This window comes from Ammospiza caudacuta, chromosome Z (assembly GCF_027887145.1).
Source record: "Ammospiza caudacuta isolate bAmmCau1 chromosome Z, bAmmCau1.pri, whole genome shotgun sequence".
Lineage (NCBI taxonomy): Eukaryota > Metazoa > Chordata > Aves > Passeriformes > Passerellidae > Ammospiza > Ammospiza caudacuta.
The window spans coordinates 16,864,907-16,885,665 of NC_080632.1; the positions used below are offsets into that span (position 1 = coordinate 16,864,907).

At 43.6% G+C, this 20,759-nt stretch overlaps 1 protein-coding gene across 2 annotated transcripts in view; it reads left to right on the forward strand.

The window, feature by feature from the left end:
* MUSK (muscle associated receptor tyrosine kinase) overlaps positions 1–20,759 on the forward strand; it is a 51,800-nt gene that overhangs the window by 22,098 nt on the left and 8,943 nt on the right. The window contains exons 6-13 of one of the 2 annotated variants that reach the window (XM_058824090.1): positions 443–567; positions 4,381–4,540; positions 6,033–6,039; positions 8,839–9,105; positions 13,817–13,992; positions 14,412–14,435; positions 19,319–19,511; positions 19,838–20,029. In XM_058824090.1, the coding sequence (XP_058680073.1) occupies positions 443–567; positions 4,381–4,540; positions 6,033–6,039; positions 8,839–9,105; positions 13,817–13,992; positions 14,412–14,435; positions 19,319–19,511; positions 19,838–20,029 (1,144 nt within the window). The remainder of the gene's footprint in view (positions 1–442; positions 568–4,380; positions 4,541–6,032; positions 6,040–8,838; positions 9,106–13,816; positions 13,993–14,411; positions 14,436–19,318; positions 19,512–19,837; positions 20,030–20,759) is intronic. The other variant, XM_058824091.1, reaches the window with a different exon arrangement.

Consider the following 20,759-nt stretch of genomic DNA (forward strand, 5'->3'; position numbering starts at 1 on the left):
ACTCCGTGGCAAGTCTTAATCACTGCAATCAGACTGAGATGTTTATCTGACCCTTAACCTTCATGGCACATATCCATACTGGTGGTTCTTAATGGTTCAGACAAAGTTTCACAGGTCAATCGGGGCAGGGCAGCATGGTAACTTGCTGCTTTTTTTGCTGTTAGCTGTTCCATCTGCAAGCTACCAAAGAGTTTCCTCTTGGTTTTCTTGCACATTACCTGCTCTAGGCTTTGGACTTGACATGGAAATTTCCAGAGGTAAACTTCTGGTCCGTAAGGTGCAGAATGTAACCACACTAAATATTTTTTTTCTCCTCCTCATGGGAAGCCTGTTCATGTTCTACTTTTATTCATGGAGCTGTGACTTACATCAAGGAGTACCCCCAGGCACCAGCCTCAGCATTACATTATTGTTCAACTAGCATCTTTGTCTTCTCTTACAGTGTTTGCCAGAATCCTGAAGGCTCCTGAATCCCAAAACATCACCTTTGGGTCCGTGGTGACATTGCGGTGCACAGCGACCGGAATTCCAGTCCCTACTGTCACCTGGCTGGAAAACGGGAAAGCTGTAAGTGCCTCTTTTTCATACTTTTGGCACTGGAGGACTGCTATCAGCTGGAAGGGCTGGTAGTCAGCACCAGTGATTTCCATTCCTTCCTAACTTAGCACCTTGTTTTTCAAAATGGTTGAGTCCAGCTCATCTCTCTGCTGCAGTTTTCCCTGGAAAAATATTGTCCCCCTTATCCACGGTGTTGTATTACTTAATTTGTTAGGATCTAAAAAGCCCAAGATGAAGGGTGCTTTAGATCTTTCCAACCATCCTCCAAGACAGAATTTCTAGGACTTCATTGTGTCTTTCTGCAGCTATCTTTCCTTTCCTTTTTTAATAACATGGTAAAAATAATGAGGCAAAATTGCATATCTGACAAATATGTCAAATATGACATGGAATTAGATGGACCAAACTGTTTTGAGGTCAAATACCTGTGGAACCTCATTATGCAAAGGATATTTGAAGAAGATAATAGATCTGAAATTTTCTAGGCTGACCTAGGTGATGTGAAATATGTCATGAATTTATGCCTGGGCAGAAACATCTTCTTAAGAAAGGCACACCCTCTTCAGTGGCAGGCACCAAAGGATGCAAATCCACTGTGTCTCATAGGAAAGATTATGTGGTCTAATGATCCTGACCACTTAATATGCGTGCTTGCTTTCAATTTGCCTGGCTTTCATGCCTGTGTGTAGGCTGTTGCAATGCCTTCATATCAGTGAGCTGAATACCTGCTTGATGTCTAATATTGCCTGTGTGGGAGTGAGCAGGGAACCAGTCATGGTAGCATTGCAGCCGAAGCCTGCCATAGCTTCCCTCTAGTCTTCATGTGCTTAAGATGAACATGTTTTATTCTCTCTTTGGTCTTTTGACAGCTTTTTAAAGGATGTGATCTCCTGGGCATGATTCTGTGGAGGCAGGTGGAGTGTCTGCTGAGTGCAGGCTGGCGATTTGCTTTTGCTCTTTCTCATGGACCTCCTGTCAGCCCTGAGTCCTTCTGAGCAGAGGCTGATCTTGATTCCTGTGGACTTGCTGGTCCAGAGGACCAATAAATCCCCTTGGTTCTTACTTCAAGGGGCTATCACTATCCTGTTTTGTATCTCCTCTCTCCACACATTAAAACACGTCATTAAGACCCCATGGCTACTGTGCAGGCCGTCTTGCCTTCCTTGCCTCCTCTATACCTTACTGTGATCTCAAGTCTGATTAGGGCTAATTTTCTATATTCCTTCAGTGTTGCTAGGCAGAGCAGCAAAGGGATCAGACCAGCCTCTGCTGGGACCTGTGGGTTCTTGGTGGTTTCTGACAATATTTAGTTTGAGACAACTGCAGATGTTTATTTAAGACTTCTTACCCACTGGGAATGCGACCTTTTGCAGGGGTCTGGGGTACCTGAAAAGAGCAATAAATTTTCATAGCACAGACCTGTACTCTGCTGAGATCCCAGTGAGTGGGTCCCACAGAGAGCTGAGGTACATGAGATGATGGCCCTGCCTGGACCACTGTCTGACTGTTCATATCTGCTCTGCCCCATTGCTGTCTGAAAGGCATAGCCCAGTCCGAGGAGGGTAGTGTTCCTGATTGCCTCGTGTTAAATATGGCAAGGAAACCTTAATGAGAGCCTGTCTCTGGGAGAGTCAGCAGGAAGCCAGTGGATGGGGCATGGTGAATTTGAGGGTTGGTTAACAGCAAGGGTGAGTCCTTTGAAGATGCAGCATGCCTATGGTGTTATGGTTTCTGAACACCAACCTGTAATTGTCCTGAGGTTCAAAGAACAGGAGTCTGCTGAGCTTACTGAGCTTCCTTGGAAGAGGAGGAGGAAACTCCTCTGTGCAGCAGCTGCCTGACCTACCTATTTAGAAACACAATACATTTTCCTCCTGCTATGCACCACAGGGCATCATGGACCTTATAATGTAGTTTTCCACATATCCAGGAATAAATGAGCCAGGTGTGAAGATATGAAGAGGTCTATAATTTCCTGGTAGCTGAAGTGATGTTTTAAAGACTAAAAAGAGAACTCCTGGAAAAAAAATCTCAGAAAATGTGGTTGAAAAGGAAAGGTAATCAATTAACACAAGGGAACATCTTGAAGTTTCCAGTAAAGGAAAAAACAGATGGCCAGTGTGGAAGTCCTAGGCACCACTGCCTGTGATTTTCCACTGTACATGGTGCATACTGCTTGTACTGCTGTGGTTACTTGAGGAACCTCTTCCTCCAGTGTCCCAAGCTGGAAGGAACAATCCCAGTTATCTGTGTGCTCAGTGGGCACAGTCCAGTGCTACCAGATGTGGTACACCTGAGGCCTGAGGAGCCAGCAGGAGAGAAGACTGGATCAGCACAAGCTGCTCATGGCAAGCAGCCACCTATCCCACCAAGATACTGGAAGGTAGGGAGGGCTATAGGAAATATTCTTCCCACTGAGAAGGTCCCTGCACCATTTTAGTGCTGAGTGGTTTCTGGAGAGAAAAGGAGTCTAAAACTAAATTTGAGCAGCTCTGTAACAAAAGACATATCTGTGAAAAAATATCCCCTGGGCTCCCACCCTCTTGAACTGACTTCATGTTATAAGGCCAAATATATCCCTGGTCCCTTCACTTGCACAGTGGCTGACATACCTGGTGCAGTACTTACAAACTGTATTGGTCGGATTATTTAGTGATTTCTTCCCATGAACATTCTTTCACCAAAAGTCTAAGCTGACACTGAGAGAGGCAAAACAAATATATGCTTTTCATAATTTTCTTTTCATAGAGAATCCAATCTGCTTACAAGACATGGAACAACAAGGAAAAACACTGATGAGTTCCTTGTTTTTTCAATTATTGCTATCAATACAATGGATATTTCATTTCACTGAAAGGTCTCATTGAAAGCACATTTTTACTGACCTCCAGGGAGGTCAGATTAATACTTCTGTCTTAGTTACATGTGTAGGTAGAGTGCTTTGCTGGGGCGAATCCAGGGAGAAAATCTCCAATGTCCTTAGAGTCAGGTTACACCTAGGGGGTCCCCAGACAACATACCTTGTTTGAATTATGTTTGATGCTTCTAATCAGTATGAAGTTTAGAGCAGGCAATGCTCTCCTTCTTCCTGCCTTTGCAAGATAGAGTCTGTATGTGCCATGCTCTCCTACTTTGATGAATGCCATGTTGACAGGAAAGACTTGATGGTAAATCAAGGCCAACTAGCCAAAATCAGCAGGCTTCAAGCTCATTTAACTGCAAATTACTGATCTGGGAAAAGAGCTGGCCAAAATCATCATATTTTCAGCCCCTTCCATATTTCTAGTTGTGAGATAAGAAAATGTATCGGGTATCTGCTGAAGTATTGTAGCCAGAGCACTTTCTATGCTCATGACTGCTTTGAGAGTATTGAAATGCTTATACTAATCCAGAATCAATGACTTCCAAACTATTTTCTTTTCTTCCTCTGTATAGCGGATGTTCACAAAGTCATCCTGCGCAGTTCCTTCCTAAGGCATGAAGAGGCAACAATCTACTACAAGAAGCTGTGTAGTAATTAGCCAGCTCAATTGCATAAACCAAATTGTGACTATGACCCTCTTGAACTGAAACCTAATTGCAAAAGTATTGCTGAGGTGTGAAATAGGAGAGATCTTTTAGCATTTATTTCTGTGTGTGAAGTTGGCGGCTGTGAAAGGGCCAAAGTAACACCAGCATCCTTAGGTCTCTGCCACTTTTGTCTCCTTACCACATCTTCCACTGCCAATTTAAATGCCTGGGACTCTGTCTCAGATTTTTCCTTGGTTTGCCTGTTTGTGTCTTTGTTGGAAATATTACTGAGATGGGCTTTCACTCTTTCAGGTTTCTGTGGGGTCGACAGCAGAAAGCGTCAAGGACAGAGTGGTTGATTCCAGACTGCAAGTGTATGTCACCCGACCTGGCCTGTTCACTTGTCTTGCCACAAACAAGCACAGCAAAACTTTTGGAGCCGCAAAAGCAGCAGCAACCATCAGCATTTCAGGTATGCAGGGAAAGAAGAGGCCATTAATTTTTTTAGCCTTTCCTGCTGGGGAAGAGGAAAGGGATGTGGAATACTGTGGTGGAAGAGGGGAAGCTTTGGAGAGCTGACAGTGTGTGGGGGCCTAAATTTGAGTACAAGTACATCCTCCACCAGGCTATTTCCTCATATACTCTTACACTTTGGAGATGGGCATAGCTGTCATTTCCTGAATGTTTGATGCTGTCTTGTACTTTGTGTCCCAGAAGCACACTTGGTAAGTTCATCCATATGGAGGAAGTTGTGGCCATGACCCAGCGTTGGTATCATCTAACAGCAAAGTGAAAATAGCTTCAAGCAGTTCAGCTTCGCAAGGGGTTGGCATCCAGAAAGCAGGGTGGTTGCTGTCAGAGTAGTACCCTGCCTTGCCTGAAGTTATCTCTTCCCTCAGAGACTCCCAAATATGAAAATTAATTTCCAAAGAGGAGAAATCCCTCTGTCAGAGCTAACTAACAGCATTCGTCATACAGAGAGAAAGGTGGTAGCTTGTCCCATCCCTCTTTGGACAGGCAAGGGGACTTAGTTAGAGGAAAGAGGAATCAAATTGGACATGGCAAGGTAGCCCTGGTTCTGCTTTTAACCAGGCAGGTACTTGTTTATCTCTCAGTGCCTTAGCTTCTAGTTTCTTGATAAAATAATCATGCCCTTTCTTACACTGGGCATTGAAACCTATCAGTAATCTCTGCTCCATAATGTAGTCAGCATTTGGTACTGAATTTCCCATCCCCACTTCTGCTTTTAGCCGAGGCAAATGTGTGTCCTACAAATGCAGTGGGGCGGACAGGTACTTGGGGCTGGTGGAAGTTTTACTCCTCCAGGCTGTGTGTGCTCAGCAGGAGGAGAACTACCCCCTAGACCTGAGCAGGAGTCTGCCTTGGCCTTGCCCCAGCTCACAAGGCTCCAAGGGCAGAGGTGCCCTGGCCCTCGGCTGGTGGCCAGTGCCTCCTCCCTGTGCTGGCACTGCCCAACTCCCTGTGGCACAGCAAGGCAGGGCCACTGCTGTGTGCCAGTGCTGCATCCCCAGCCCTGGCTTCTCCTGCTTGTTACAAGTAATGGATATCCATGTGGCCTCAAGTAATGGATATCCATGTGGCTTAAACACAGGATGCTGCCTGCTGGTTACATGGGACCCAAAGGACCAGGATAAAAGTGTGGGTTTATGGTGCAAGAGCCTACTTCAGCTGGCACTGCTATCAACAATCCACTTCCTCCTCCTTCTTTCTCACTTTACAGTGTTCAGTGTTGGCCAACTTTTCTTCCCCACAAGAAGATACAAACAAAGGAACAGAATTTAGGTGCATTTTTTTCATACAGCTTACAGTTGTCAGATACATTTCCTAGCATGGAAATCTTGACTTATGCATCTCAGAGGGAGCAATGAAGTGTCACTGATGTCTTTTCCATTTCTTCTTTCTCCTGGTTCATCACAATTCCTGGATCTGGTGCCTCTTGGCAGAATGGAGGTAAGAATGACTTTCTGTGGCTTTGTGGAGGCCCTTTCTGGGCCAGGGAGAAGAAAAATAATGAGCCAAGGGAGTCTGGTTAATTTGGTTTAAATTAAGGGGTAGGGTTCTTTCATTCCAACTGTGCAGATGAGGTTCACCCATAGGGATCACTGATCTCCTTTACAAAGGCATAATTGGAGATTAAGCTTGGGTAGTTAATAGTGGTTTTGAGTCAAGCCAGCAGTAAGGGTGTTTGAAATATGGTAGTGGGAAGAATATTCTGAAGAAACTTCTGTTTGGTTACAGATCCACAGTTTGCCTTGACCTTATAAATGTTCATGGCAAAGCTTAACTGCAAGGTAAACTCCTACCTGTTCACAGTTAATAAATGTAATTTGGTTTGGTGCTCACCAGATTAGGGCAGCAGAAGATTGTTTGTTCCAAGCAGAGTTATGGATGAACAAAGCCACTTACATGCAATGAGAAATGAAATTCTGCTTAGTAATTTTTGCAGTACTGAACAATTTAGCTGGTCTTTTCTCTTTAGAATCCTTTCATGTTTTTACACACTGCACTGGTTGATCAGTCTGGAAGGAAAATGAGAATGTTAGCCTGGGAGATGGGCTGGGAGAGTCTGGCCACCACAGAAAAGAGCAGAGCCTGGGAAAGTCTGAGCAAATGGTTTTGCCACTCTGCTGACACAGGCTCCCTGCAAAGGCTATTGCCTCCATCACAGGAGCTTGCAAGGTTGATTCAGGAAGTTTGTAAGTGATTAAGTGACCACCCAATGGCAGACTTATGCCTTACACCTGCACCCCTGCAGGTATAACAGGCATGGGGACACAGACCAAGTGCTCAGCCCATCTGTCCCATAGGTGTTCTTAACATTTGCTGCATTATATTTCCTTTCTGTGACAAACCATTGTGAGAAACGTGTTGTTGCTACTTCTCCATTGCAACTTGGTCTGTGTCTCCTTGCATATTTTATAAAAGCAAGGAAACATAATGTTAGCACTGTTAGCTCTTCTCGGTCAGCCTCTGCAGTCCCCTGAAGTCAGCAGCACAACAGCCCCATGCACACCTGTCCCTGCTTTTGCCCCTGGCCACAGGAAGGATGCAACTTTCAAATTAAGCACAATGGGAATCATCAGGGAAATGCAAATAACATGACCCCTGCCATGCCAAGAGCAGTTCCAGCAGGGTGCTGGGATTGGTGCATTGCTTTGGGGAACCTAATGCTGTGTGCAGGAAGATGTCATGGGCTGTGAGACTCGTGCAGCATGCTGGGAGACTCCTGTGTTACATGAAAGTGTGTCCATGGAGCCTGAGATGATGCAGTGTCAGAGCATCACTGCCATTTTGGTAAACCTCAAAGGATTGGTGCCTTCTTGTATTTTTCATCCAGTGTAACACAGAAAAAAAAATTAAAGAAAAAATTCACATGGAGCCCAAAATAGAGCAGCTAAAACAGGGCCAGGGATTGTCATCTGCAGAAATAGCATCTGAAGAACAGAAATGTGAGCATCCTCTGTAATCCTTTGTCCATGTACCTCCAGCTTTCCAAAAAAAAAAAAAAAAATCAGCAAGAAACCCCAGAGTTAACAATGGGTCATTATTTGGACAAGGGAAAGAAGTAAAAGGCAAAGATACAAATAGCTCTGTTGACTGCTCCAAATGGTTGGCATGTTGTGAATTGAACTCTCTGACCCCAGTTACACTGACCGAATGGCAGTGGGGACAGCTGCACCCAGCCTCCTCTCTGCCCTGATTTGGCCATGCCCCACACACAGGCAGTCTGTTTTCACAGCTTTGCCTCCCGTATCCAGGACTCTGCATCCCACGGGCTGCCTGGGCAGAGGGCACCTCCTCACCTGCAGTCCTGGCTGCTGGTGGGTGACTGTGGGAGCCACTGGAAGCATGGCTGGTCTGTGCACTGCCCTTGCCCTGCTGCTTGCTTTTGATGGCCATGGGGAGGAAGGGAGGAAGGGAGGAAGGGAGGGGGGAGAGATCTCCTTCCAGATACAAATAACATGGGAATGATAAATGGCCCTGAAAGAAGATGACCCTACTGCGATTTTACTGCTCCTGCATAGCTCTGTCTCCATGCTATGTGTCAGGACTTAGCAAAATGGGAGATGTGGTGAAAAGATGCATCTTGCAGAAAAACACCAGGAAGGAAAACACAAAGACTTGTGCCTTCCTCATCTCTGAGATCCCCAGTTAAAGGTGTGGAAGAGAGACAGGTCAGGAGTGGTGCAGGATCTCTGGAAGGGCAGGCAGGAGCTTGGTCTGACCTTGTGTAAAACTCCCTGGTACACGATGGGTTGAACTTACCTGGCTCCTGTTCATCAAGTCGATCTTACATTAAACTCTAACTCTTGTTAGACAGCAGAGTGAAAAATCCTGAGTTATCACAGAACTGCAAGCAAAGCAAGCAAGCAGCATGGCTGATCCCTACAGCAGGGAAGCAGGAAAGTAAAGTACTTTCCCACTAGAGCCCAGGGGCAGGGTAAGGGGCCATGCTAGGTCATGGTTCTCTGTGATTGCTCAGCCTTCAGTCCACTTACAACTTTAACAACACTTGGTCAGAGCCTCCTCCCTGGAGCTCACCTGGGCTGGTAGCAGGGTACCCTGCAGAATGTTCATTCTTGTGTTATATTAGCTGGTTTTAGGGGTATAAACATCTACCATGTCCTCTGCCCTCTGTTAGCTTTACACATGCCACTTTATTCAGAAACAGGGCCATTGTGCTCCTGCAGCTGTTTAGGTCTGTGAGCTTACTCTGTGTCTCTGTGTGTGTGCTCTTGTCCCCGACAGCAAGCTGTACAAGGGTGACGCAGGCTACTGCAGCACATACAGAGGTGAGGTGTGTAGTGCTATCTTGGCGAAGAATGCTCTTGTTTTCTTCAACTCCTCGTATGCTGACCCAGAGGAGACCCAAGAGCTGCTTGTGCACACTGCCTGGACTGAACTGAAAATGGTGAGTTCATTCTGCCAACCGGCTGCTGAGTCTCTGCTGTGTAACTACATCTTCCAGGAGTGCAATCCCTCGGGAGCTGGGCCAGCTCCAAAGCCAGTGTGCAGGTAAATGAAGAAAAACATGCTCATATTTCACTTTCATTTTGTGGGGATGTGTATGCAGCAGGGGAGTGGTGAGGGACTGTCCAGGTTGCTTGCAGTAGCAAGTGAAGCTGAGTGAAGCTGGGCCCTCTAGCTTTGCACAGGCTTTCCCTTTGCTCTCTCCTCTGTACACACAGACTGATTCAGCTCTCACTGTGCTCATTGCTAGGGTGTGGTCTGAATTTGAAGTCCAGACCTCTACATTACATCAGGTTTTGGAGGATTGTGTTGAAAAGAAGTATCCATTTGAATTGCATAAGTAGTTTCAATAATTCATGTTGTTTTCTGTTATTGTTATCTTACTAGGCCAGTATCTATATTTTTTATTACTATAAAGAGTAATTGCTTCTTTCAAATTTTGACTAAATGCAGCTCCAGAAGATGCAACAAATCTGGCTGAGGCAATATATCAATCATTTAGTACTTCCTGCTATGACAAAAATGTGACAAAAATGATGAGACCAGAGACATTACCTGTGTAGCTGAACCTGATAAAACCAAAACTAAAATGTGGTTATTGTATCCTTCTGTATGCAGAGAAATGTGCATTGAAATTGACAGGGAACCTGAGGAGTCCAAAGCATCTCTTACTATAGCTAATCTACTGTTGACAGGTATTTGTAAACACATCCCAGTGACAGACACTACTCTCTCCTTACACAACCTCCTGAGCAGCCCTTTCCTCGTTGCTCCTTGGCCTCCCACCATGGTCATGGAGGCGAGTTTCTTTCTTTCCTCTTTGCAGTGAAATTTTACATCCTTCCCAAATTCTCTCACTAGATTAAAACAGGTTTTCCCGAGCCCTGCACACAGCTTTTGCTCTTCTGCCCAGTCCAGGTTTGGTTATTTTTAACTGAAACAGAATTATGATTGCCTGCTGTGCTTTGCAGAGGACAGCCCCGCACACACATAGCAGGGTGAAGCTTTCTTTTTCCTGTCATGTTCAGCCCCTAAAAGAGTAGTCATAACCCATACCAGATTTGGGCAGCTGACATCCCTGCCTAAAGTGCACTGCTTTGATCTTGTCCCCCTTGAAACACATTTTAAAATAATATTCAGATCTGCATTTACTGGAAGAGTAGCCCCAGCTCTAGTGTCCCAAATAAGAATATAAACCTTTTCTACAGACATGGCAAGCACACTGCTGGATGGACTTGTGGCTGATGTCTAATGGCAATAATTTCTCCAGTTATGTAGGGGCTTTTTAAGACAATTGGCAACATGTTGGTTTTGTAATTGGGACCTTTTTTGTTGCTTCTCCTTTAACACCTCTAAAACAAAGGCGCAGAGGAAAATCCCACTGTGAATATTGACCATACATTTGGCTTTCTACTTGGTACCTATGCTGCCTTATATCCTAGGAAACATTATTATGTGCTACTATCCAGAGATAATAATGCAGCCAAGTACTACCATTTGCTTTTTGCTGGCAGGCTCCTCCCTGCCACCTCAATATTCTGCTCTTTGTCATTGTGCCCTTAAATACATGACCACTCTGCCTTTTTTCAAGACCTGTGACAGTATTTGTATCTCAGCCACACATGCATTAACAACACATTAGTCAGCTAAGGGTTTTGCATATTGCTCTGCAAAGTATTTCAGTTAGATCTTGGCCTTGCTTCATTTACCCCTGCCCATGAGTGGCCCTGCAGGACCAGAACTCACAGTGATTTGACTGAAGACCTGTACTTCTGGGGCACTTCTAAAGTCAGAATTGTATAAACTAACATAAATATTCACTTGATCTTGATGCACCTGAGCTAACAGTTACAACATCTGCTAATATATCTAAATGTTAATGGGCTTGCCTGGAACCATTTTTCTTCAAATCCATGAGTCAATGTTGGTTTTTATTAATTATGCCTTCCTCCTTTGACCCTAATTTTAATGCAGCTTTCTTTATAAGAAAAGTTCTGGAACAGCATCCTTCCTGATTCCTGTCCTCAGAGAGCATCAGCTGGACAGCAGTTCTTCCAGAGCCCAATACTCCTTTTGATAACTCAGACATCTTATGGACTTCTTTATGGCTGAGAGAGGTCTGGGGGCTCTTGAAGACATCTCACATGGTCCTGGTCACTTTCCAGTTCTCTTAACTTCTTTTTACTGACAACTTTATAGCTTTCTGCAGAAGCTGGCTAGACTACACAAGTTTTCAGCTGAAATACTTCATGAGTAAGAATTTAACTCTCTCCAATGCGGGAGAGATCTCCCAGTTTTTCAGGGACATACTGCCCTCAATATATGACCATGTATTTGCATATTATTATTTATTTTCTGCACCAATTTTTCTTTTCTATGTTGTTTTTTAATTTCATTTTGTTTGGAAGCTAGCTAGCAAGAATAACAACTGACAGGCTGAGTAAAACTTTTCTAAAAGTAATTGGGGGGTAAAATAGGATGAAATGAAACACAAGAAAACCACATGGGAAAAGTTCACTCAATGTAAATTTAGATGCAAATGGATTAAAATGAGAGTTTTTAAGGGAAAGTGATATCTCATCTCATAATTCTTGATTACATCTGCCTCTTGTTGCTGGCTGCTATTGCAATAGCAGAACAACCCCCAGTTTCTGTTTCAATCACTGCTGATAGGAAGTGATCAGGCTGTAGGGAACAGTCCTGTGTTGGGGAAAGTTTTTCCTTGTTTGGGTCTGTGTGTCCCCATCTCCCCTTACATAGTCTCTTGTGTTCCCTAGAAACACTACTGGCACACTTGCTATCTTCTGCCATTACTGCTCTTTGTCCATCTGTCATTTCCATGACATAACATTTCTAATAATAACCTGAAGTAATCTTTGCCTCAGCAAACCCTCTGTGCGCAGCATTGGGTGCTACAACAGCGGTGTGAACACATCCAGGAGTGACTGACCACCCTCCCTCTGGCTGTGTTACCACTCTTCCAGGGCGCAGATAACCTTCCTTTAGCCCTGGAGCAGACAGTGCTGCAGAAGAATGGTCTTCTGCATTTTGCAATTGAACACTGAAAAAAGTTTAACGGTGCTTGGGATCCAGGAATGAACAGAACTAATTCAGTCCAGATCTCCCAGGTCTCAGCCAGTGCTTCAAATGCAAGTTTTTCTCATTTCCCTATCTAAGTATTTCTTTACTTCACAAGGTCACTCCTGTTCCACATGTTGTTTAACATAAAAAAAATAAACTTGCCATCTGGCCGCATTCTGGCTTCCATGGAAGGGAGGAAGGAATAAGCCAGGACTGGCTAAAACCAAGCACAGAGTACCTGGGAATTGATGACTTCAGCCTGCTGAATTGAGGGGCATCCATTACTGTTGCAGAAAAGCTGTTTCTCTAGTATAATTCTCAATGACCCCCTTCCTTCAGGTGCTTTAGAGGGTTGTTAGCCATTGCTGACGTTCATGACCATCTGCTCTTGCCAAAATTGTTGTATAATTAAGGAGGTTGCATCAACCGACCAGGTGGTGAATTTGGCTAAATCCTTCCCCACACATCCCAGAAGTACATTTTGCTTTCTGCATCATTGTGTGCTGAGTTGTGGATCTGGGAAAGGCTCCAGCTGAGCTGTGCAAAAGAAATCTCTGCACATGACCTCAAAGTTGATTTTGTAACTCAGGCTCTCAAGAATGGCTACATAAATAAGCAAATCACTGATAAATTGACCAATATAATAAATCCACAAATTTCCCAGAATGGTGTGTTTTCTTTTTGTTTCTTTTCCTTTTTTTCTAGTGCAGGTATTTCTACCTCGCCCTTTTCCACAAACAATTTCTCATATAAGGCCCATTTAAAAATCCAATGCACTTCTTGCCAGTGAATATTTCACATTGTTATGGAGGCAACACATTAGGTGGGAGACAGGTCACTTTTTTACCAGGCAATTTGCAGATATCTATAGAGAAAAAAATGGATTTAAAGTTGTTGCCTGTAGACACAATTAAAAAATTCTGGGGTTTTATTCAGTGAGATTAAAAGTATATGCAAATATCTAATATAAGAAGGTTAAGAATTGCAGCTCACCTTTTGCTTTTAGTAGATGACAGAAGCCAAGTGAGGTTTTAGGATATATTGAAAAATTCTAACTAGAAATGAGAGGGAGACTATTTACAAGAGCATGTAGTGACAGGACGGGGGGAATGCCTTCAAACTGAAAGAGGTTTAGATTAAATAATAGGAAGAAATTATTTACTGTGAGGATAGTGAGAGACTGGCACAGGTGGCCCAGGGAAGCTGTGTATGCATCATTCCTGGAAGTGTCCAATGCCAGGTTGGATGGGGCTTTGAGCTACCTGGTCAAGTGGAAGCTGCCCCTGTCCATGGCAGGAAATTGGAAATAGATGATCTTTGATGTCTCTTTCAACACAAACCATTCTATGATTCTATGATGTTTATTAGAAGAACATGTGAAAAAAATCTGTAGAAAAAGATTGGAATGAACTCCTCATAGTTTGGTGCGTGTTGTGTTTTGAGCATAACACTGCTTCATTAAAAATGTAGGTTTGTATGTTTCTTAAAGGAAGCTGTTGCATTTCATACAGTTTCTTTTATGGTTTATGAGCCAGACACTCTGGCTTTAAAGAAGTGTCACCCCATTAATGGATTTCTGTCAGCTTGATAACCCCTGCACTTCACTGCTAAGTGCAGCCTTTTTTTTTCAAGCCATTGACAGCTGTATTTCACTGTTTTTTGCAAAACAACGTAGAGAGAATTGCCTTGCTGTAAAGGATCTCTACTGCTTTAAGGAATGGCTCTCAATGGAGGAGAACTCTCAGAAGGGGATTTACAAGCCAGGTCTGATGCTGCTCACTCTTCCTGAATGCAACAGGTTGCCCAGCCTGCACCAGAGTCCCAGCTCCTGTACCCGCATCCCTTTCTTTGGTAAGATGGCACATGCTGCTGATTGTCCAGAGAACTGTGCTCCTGGTAAGGGAGAGGGGAAGGGTACGATCCATAATTTACAGCTAAAGTAAAAGCTGATGGTGGGTATGGTCCTGTCAGCACCTCCTGTGCATGGAATTGTGGTGGCTGCTGTTGCTGTTTGCCTCTCTCATGCAACCAGGGTGTGGGAAAAATCCCTCAAATAAATAAAGCCTGGATCTTTACTGGGAAGATCATAACAATCCTGAAAAACAGTCTTAATGATAGCAAAGTTGCCACTTAGGTGCCTTTACAAAGAATTAAGCTGTTTAAGCACTGCTAGGGAGGGAATCTTTTCCTGTAACATGCTTCTAAGTGAGCATCTGGTGATATTGCTTCCTAGACAATCCCTCCTTACATCTTGTCTTGTCTTTTTACAGATTTTAAGAAGGAGAATATAACCAGTAAGTAGACTGCTCCAGACTCTATGTTTTTAGAGACAGAATATTCTTTATTGAAGCTGCCATTTGCACATGTTTTTGTGTTTTCTGCTGGTCCTGGCTGGCTGAATTTAGATGTTACTGAGGAATATCTGGGTTTCCATGACTGAGGCATGGGGAAACACATTTCCAGCTCTTTGGAGGTTGGGGAGACCATGGGCTGGTAACTTTTTATGAGATAGGCATGCTGGTTTTAGATGGTACCCTTCTCTCCAGCTGTTTCCTTTTCTATCTACCCATTGCCTATCATTCCCCTCTATCTATATTTGGATTTCTGATTCTGAGGTCATTCCAGCCTTGTATGTTAACAATAGGCTGGCCTTGCAAGACCTTAAGCTCCCAGCTCTCTCCTCAAATCACCTCTGAAGTCTGGCTGTTTCTTGTATGAGCCTCCCATGGCCAGTGGTGAGACCCAGACATGTCCTGCAGTGCTGCTTTGACTTCTGTCAGGCTCCCCCCTGCTGCTGGTTGTGGCTGAAGCATGCACACCCAACTCTTGCACTCGTGTGCAATTGCAGTTTCAAGCTCAGCCACTGACCTTGCCTCATTGGAAAAAGGAATCTCTCTTTTGCCAGGCATCTAAGCAGGTGAGGTTTGCAGATTTTGCAGTGGTTCACACCTTATGTATGCAGAGAGAGGCAAAGTGAAAAAAAAAAAAAGGAAATAAAGAATATTGGGTATATTCTCTCATGGAAGGATCTTGGCTTCACCTGACAACCCCAGACCTAGGGGCCTGGTGATGCAGACATGGAGACAAGGGGTTCAGAACCCTCTGGGCCAGTGCCTACAGCCTGCAAGGGCAGCCATCCCTGCCCTGGTGGAGGAACCGCAAGAGAGAGGCGTCAGCATATGACAGGAGCATTTGTGGGGCGGCTTCAGTCTCCCCACAGTTGTTTCAGGATATAACCTCTGTCTCCTGTGTATTGTGTATGCATGAACTTTTCTGTTCAGCTTCCACAGCATTTTCCCAGAGTGGCATTGCATAAATGTACACTATTCAGTCATGAACCAGGAAGATATAATAGTAACATTTTAGTAATATTCACCCCTCTTTTTTCTTTAGACCCACTGTTATGTGCACAGGGGTTTGTTGAGCATGAACTGAACTGTTTTCTAGCTTGTTATCAAATTCTGCATTAATGTCCAGGTGGACCAGCTATATTATTCCTCTGTCCTCATTGTAGGAAGACAGTCTATGAAAACATCTGCATTTCCAGAGTATGAAAGATTCAGAGGTTCTTGGTGTTGCTCCTGCCCCTAAAGGTCTCTACATTATTCTTTTAAGGTGTACCACTGACATTTATTTCAAATCTGTGCAGAAATCTTTTCCTTGTTTATTACTAGCTGTGTCATGAGGTATGTTTCAGGCACTGCTTTCCTTGTCTTTGAATGTGAAACAAGTAAATTCTCATCTCAGGTACACAAGTATGTTCCAGGACAGTTTAACACCTCTGATTAGGATGTTGCACCTCTGCAGAGCTACAGGTGCTGGTCATGTGGGGCTGCTATCTTATTACAAATGTGAGTCATAAATGGTATTTATGTATCAGCCAAAGAAATCCACCTTAGAGTATTTTACTTTGCATTTGTCATGGGTTTAAATCCTCTACTGAAGTGTTTAGATGCCTCAGGGCTACATGAACTCAATCTTTTATGTAAGCTCACTGGACTGGAGTTAACACTTTAAAGGCAGTGTGCCTACCTACAGGTGTATAGTGTCTGCTACCTGCTGAAGCCTCAGTAAGCTGAGATTCTATCACGATATACAACTGCAACCTGAGTGCAAGAAGAAAACAGCAGATAGTCATGATGCTGTGTTGGCTATGGTCCTGGTACATGAGAAAGAGTACAATCTACAAAGACAGATAGCCTTGTGTCAAATTTGGGTCAACCCTTACACAAAGCTTTCAAGAAGATGAAAAGTATTTTCTTAAAAAAGTCATTATTTTAGAACACATCACGTTTCTTCTTGTTCTTCTTTATTCCTGAGCTGTGAGATTATGAACATAATAGAAAATAAAATTATGACAAAAGAATGTGCTGGTTTGTTAATTTTTCAAGGCTAACAATGCAATGGACCTTAATATATGCCATCTATTACAATGTTAGCCGCAGCTCAGCTGAGTTTAGAGATTAGGTAATATGTATTGAAATCTGTAAGGCCGCATCTCCTCTGCTGTCTTTCTGCTTCCTAGATTATGCCAGCATACATTAAACTCTCCTATGGGGACAGGTGTATGTGAGGACATATGTCCTGTGAGGACATTAATGCATATTCCTGCAGTAAAATCTCAAGATTTTCTGCCTAATTTTTCTGCAGCTGGAACAAGCCCTGTGTATGCAGTGACCACACTATCTTCATTATAAAGAACATTCTTTTATACTGATACCATTCCTTAAATCATAGTTCAGATCATATTTCAGGGTATTGTCTCCATGCATGCTGAAAATCATAGGCTGTTTCCAAATAATCAAAGAGGATAAGCACTGCAGAGAAGCAGGAGGAAGGCACCCTTATGAATTCCAGCTCCCTGCTACCAACCTGAGGAATATGAGTGTCTTCCTATTAGTGCCCCAGTAAGAATGCAGGCTGTGAATCATGGAACCAGTGCTGTGATTTGCTTTCTGCCTTGGTTTGGCTAGAGTGGATTCAGTGCGGTTCTGCCCTGCACTTTCTGCATGATGTGCTGTGAACTATGTAGCTGCAGCTCAACCATCACAGACCCATGGCCTATTTTCTCAATCTGAGAGAGCTGCAGTGCCCTCTTTGAAGTTTTACCAGATTTCTGCCTATGTATTGAGTGCAAAATCCATTAGAGAGTAAACAGGAGGCTAAGCAGTACCCTATCTGTGTTGTCTAGTCCTTCTGTGTGCTTCACATCTGATGCTGTCAGATGGTCTCACGTAACAACATGAACTTTATTCTTGTGAGCATCTGCTGCAGGACATGTTCTGAAATGCTTTGACCCTACAGGTGTTTTTCTCTTCCAGGGACTTGCTACAGTGGCAATGGCCAGTTTTACCAGGGCACAGCCAATGTCACAGCATCTGGCATTCCCTGCCAGAAGTGGAGTGATCAGGTGAGTGTCAGTGTGAGATGCACCAAATGGAGAGCTGTGTTCGAGGTTTGCTTTTCCAAGGAGTTTCTCAGAGTCAGGCAGCCCAGTCTCAGTGCAAGGGATGAGCAGGGAACAAGTTGCCTTCATTCTTGAGCTCATTTTATAACCTCATCATATTTCAATCTGCAAGTTCTCCTTACTGTGTCAAGATGTGTTCTCTGTCATTTCAGGCAACCAAATGGCTGTTTCACCAAAGGCTCTGTCTTGCTTCCCTCCTTTGAGTTTTCTTTTAATTTTGTTTTAATAATAACAGCATGGAAAATTATGCTGAAACACTAATACAATTTACTTCCTTCCCCAAGGCTCCCCATATGCACAGGAGGACTCCTCAGGTTTTCCCAGAGCTGTCCGATGCTGAGAATTACTGCCGCAACCCAGGAGGTGAGAATGAGCGTCCCTGGTGCTACACAAAGGATCCAGCTGTGACCTGGGAATACTGCAGCGTGTCTCCCTGTGGAGATGGTAGGCAACTGCACTTTATGATTTCTGCCACTGTGGCTGTTCCGGGGCCATGCTAGGTGTTTGCATCCTGGGTTCACCAATCTGTTCTGTCCTCTGGATTCAGCTAGTTCTAGGTCTTCTCACAGATTCACTCAGCATCTTTAATGAGAAGGTTTAATGTGCCCCATGAAGAGGGGAAAATGAAGACAGATGAATCAAGCATCTTGCCCTAGGTTATAAAAATGCTAAAGATGAAGTGAAATGTCCTGTGGTACTCTGAAAAATTGATTTGTCACACTGTTTAGAAGGTGGGGCTTCAGGTTGTTTTCCAAAGTTGTTTAGTTGTTTAGTTTAGGGTGATTTTTTTCAGTAAGACTGCCCTCCCCCCCTCCCCTCCCCCCAGTTCCCCAATTTAAACTAAAAATAAGTCATTAAAAGATGGAAGCCTCTTTGGTTTTTGATGTAGAAGCTAAGTATTCCTGTAATTTCTTGTTCAAAACCAGAAAATTTTTTTAAAATATTTCATCCAAGATTCCCAGTTTCTGGATTTCAGTGCTCAGAAATAAGACTGCATTTGGAAACTTACTGCACTTATGTTCTATGGACATAAGTGAACACAAGTAATTTTTAGTTTAGCTGACAACTAAGAAGAGTTTAAATTTCTTTCTGTTCTCAAACACTGCATGCAGAGAACAGCATTTTCTAGAATATCTCAGAAGGCACTCCACAGGTAGTTATGTGATTTTTTCCCTAATAATTCATCTAAGTGTGCTTTAAACTAGTTTTCCACATTTTCCCCATAAAGACACTGAGATGCAAACTGTTGGGGGTAAGAGGATATTTTGGGAAAGTATCACTCTGTACTTACTTGGTCTTACAGTCCTCCCGGCAGATTCCTTTTAGGACACATGATACATTGTGGTTTACATTGTACAGCACCATTGATCTTTCCCACTGCAGACATTACTATATTTGAATACTGTTGAGACTGTTAGATGTGAACTTCCCATTTGTAACTCTTCCAAATATTCTATACTAAAACTGTGTTCCCAGCTTAATGGGCACTATATATTGGTCGTACCAGATCTTGGATTTTCTCATGTGGCAAAACAAATGGGTTTTTCTTCCTGCAAGCCAAGCTTCCGTAGTATGGTCCTCTCATGTGGTCATAGGGCTGTGTGTAATGTCAGTAATTTCCAGGGTGACAAGTTAGCTTCGTAAATTCCTCTTAGAGAAAGCTCTATAAATGAGCAGAGGCATAACCCTCTGATTTTATTTGCATTACAGCATTGTTATCACTGGGAACAAGAAAACCAAGTGGAGAGACTCTAAATCTTCCCCCTCCTCCTCCTCCATTTTCCCCTACGTACTCCATGACTGTTATCATCTCGATCATCTCCAGCTTTGCCCTGGTCGTGATCTTTGGCATTATCACCCTGGTTTGCTGCCGTCGTCGAAAACAGTGGAAAAACAAAAAAAGGTAAAGCTTGGAACTTAATTCAGTGCAAGAAATGCTGCTTTGGAAAAAGAGCTTTCTTGTTTCTGAGAGAAAAGTCCTGTGAACACCTGTGAGGGGACAGCAGCCCTCCCTCTGCTTGTGTCAGCCCAGTGTTAGTTCTGTTGAACTCCTGTGCCAGAGCAGAAGGTGGTGACTAGGGACATGGACACCTTGCTGCAAGGTTCCTTCAGTAGCCCTGCTGCACCTTCTTTTCTCATCAAATAAATAAACTCAGGAGGAGATGAAGCTAGTTATCTCCTGACTGAGGGCTGTTCACACACTGACCAAAAATCTCTCCGTTGTTTTAGAGAGTCGGAGACACCAACTCTCACCACTCTGCCCTCCGAACTGCTCCTGGACCGGCTGCACCCCAACCCCATGTACCAGCGCATGCCTCTTCTCCTCAATCCAAAATTGCTTAGCTTGGAGTATCCCAGGAACAACATTGAATATGTGAGAGATATTGGGGAGGGAGCATTTGGGAGAGTCTTCCAGGCCAGGTAAGCAGTCTCTTTGTGAGTCTTCTTTATCTGAAGGTACTTGTGAAAAAAATCAGCATGGAAATCATCCATCCATCCATCCATCCATCCATCCATCCATCCATCCATCCACTCAAATGCATGTGTACCAAATGGTATACAACACTCAGGTTTGAAGAATTGTTTTTGTTGTCCACTGCTATCTGTCAATATTTGTTAAACTTTTGCCGCAAATTTATCTTTTCTACTCTCTAGTAGATATAATGCCTTACTGACATTATCTGGTGTAAAAGTTCAGCTAAATTTTGCCAAGTGTACCGCCTGAAGTTCTTGCATTTCCCAGTATTTATGAATTGTCAGTGTTTGGTGATCTCCATTATAACACCAGTACTGACCTGTGTAATTACCATAAAAGTCTTTGTATCGTGCTATGGTTCAGTCCAAACTGAATTGCAATTTGATTCTGTGGCAAAACCAAACTAAAGCAAAAATCCCCTAAAAACCCTCCCTGCATAGGCCAGTGGGGAGATAGGCATATGGTTGTGTGTCTGTGGTGTCCCAGCCTTAATGGAAAATGCACACCCAGGATTTGCAGATGCTTGTAGGTGAAAGGAATTGCAAAAGTCAGAGTATCTGCAAAAGTGTACAAATGTTTATTAGTAAATTACACACCTTCCATGGAAATAGCTCTTTTATTGTCCCTGACTTCCTATATAAGCACAGGGCAGTGGGTTTTGAATAAAAGGGTACT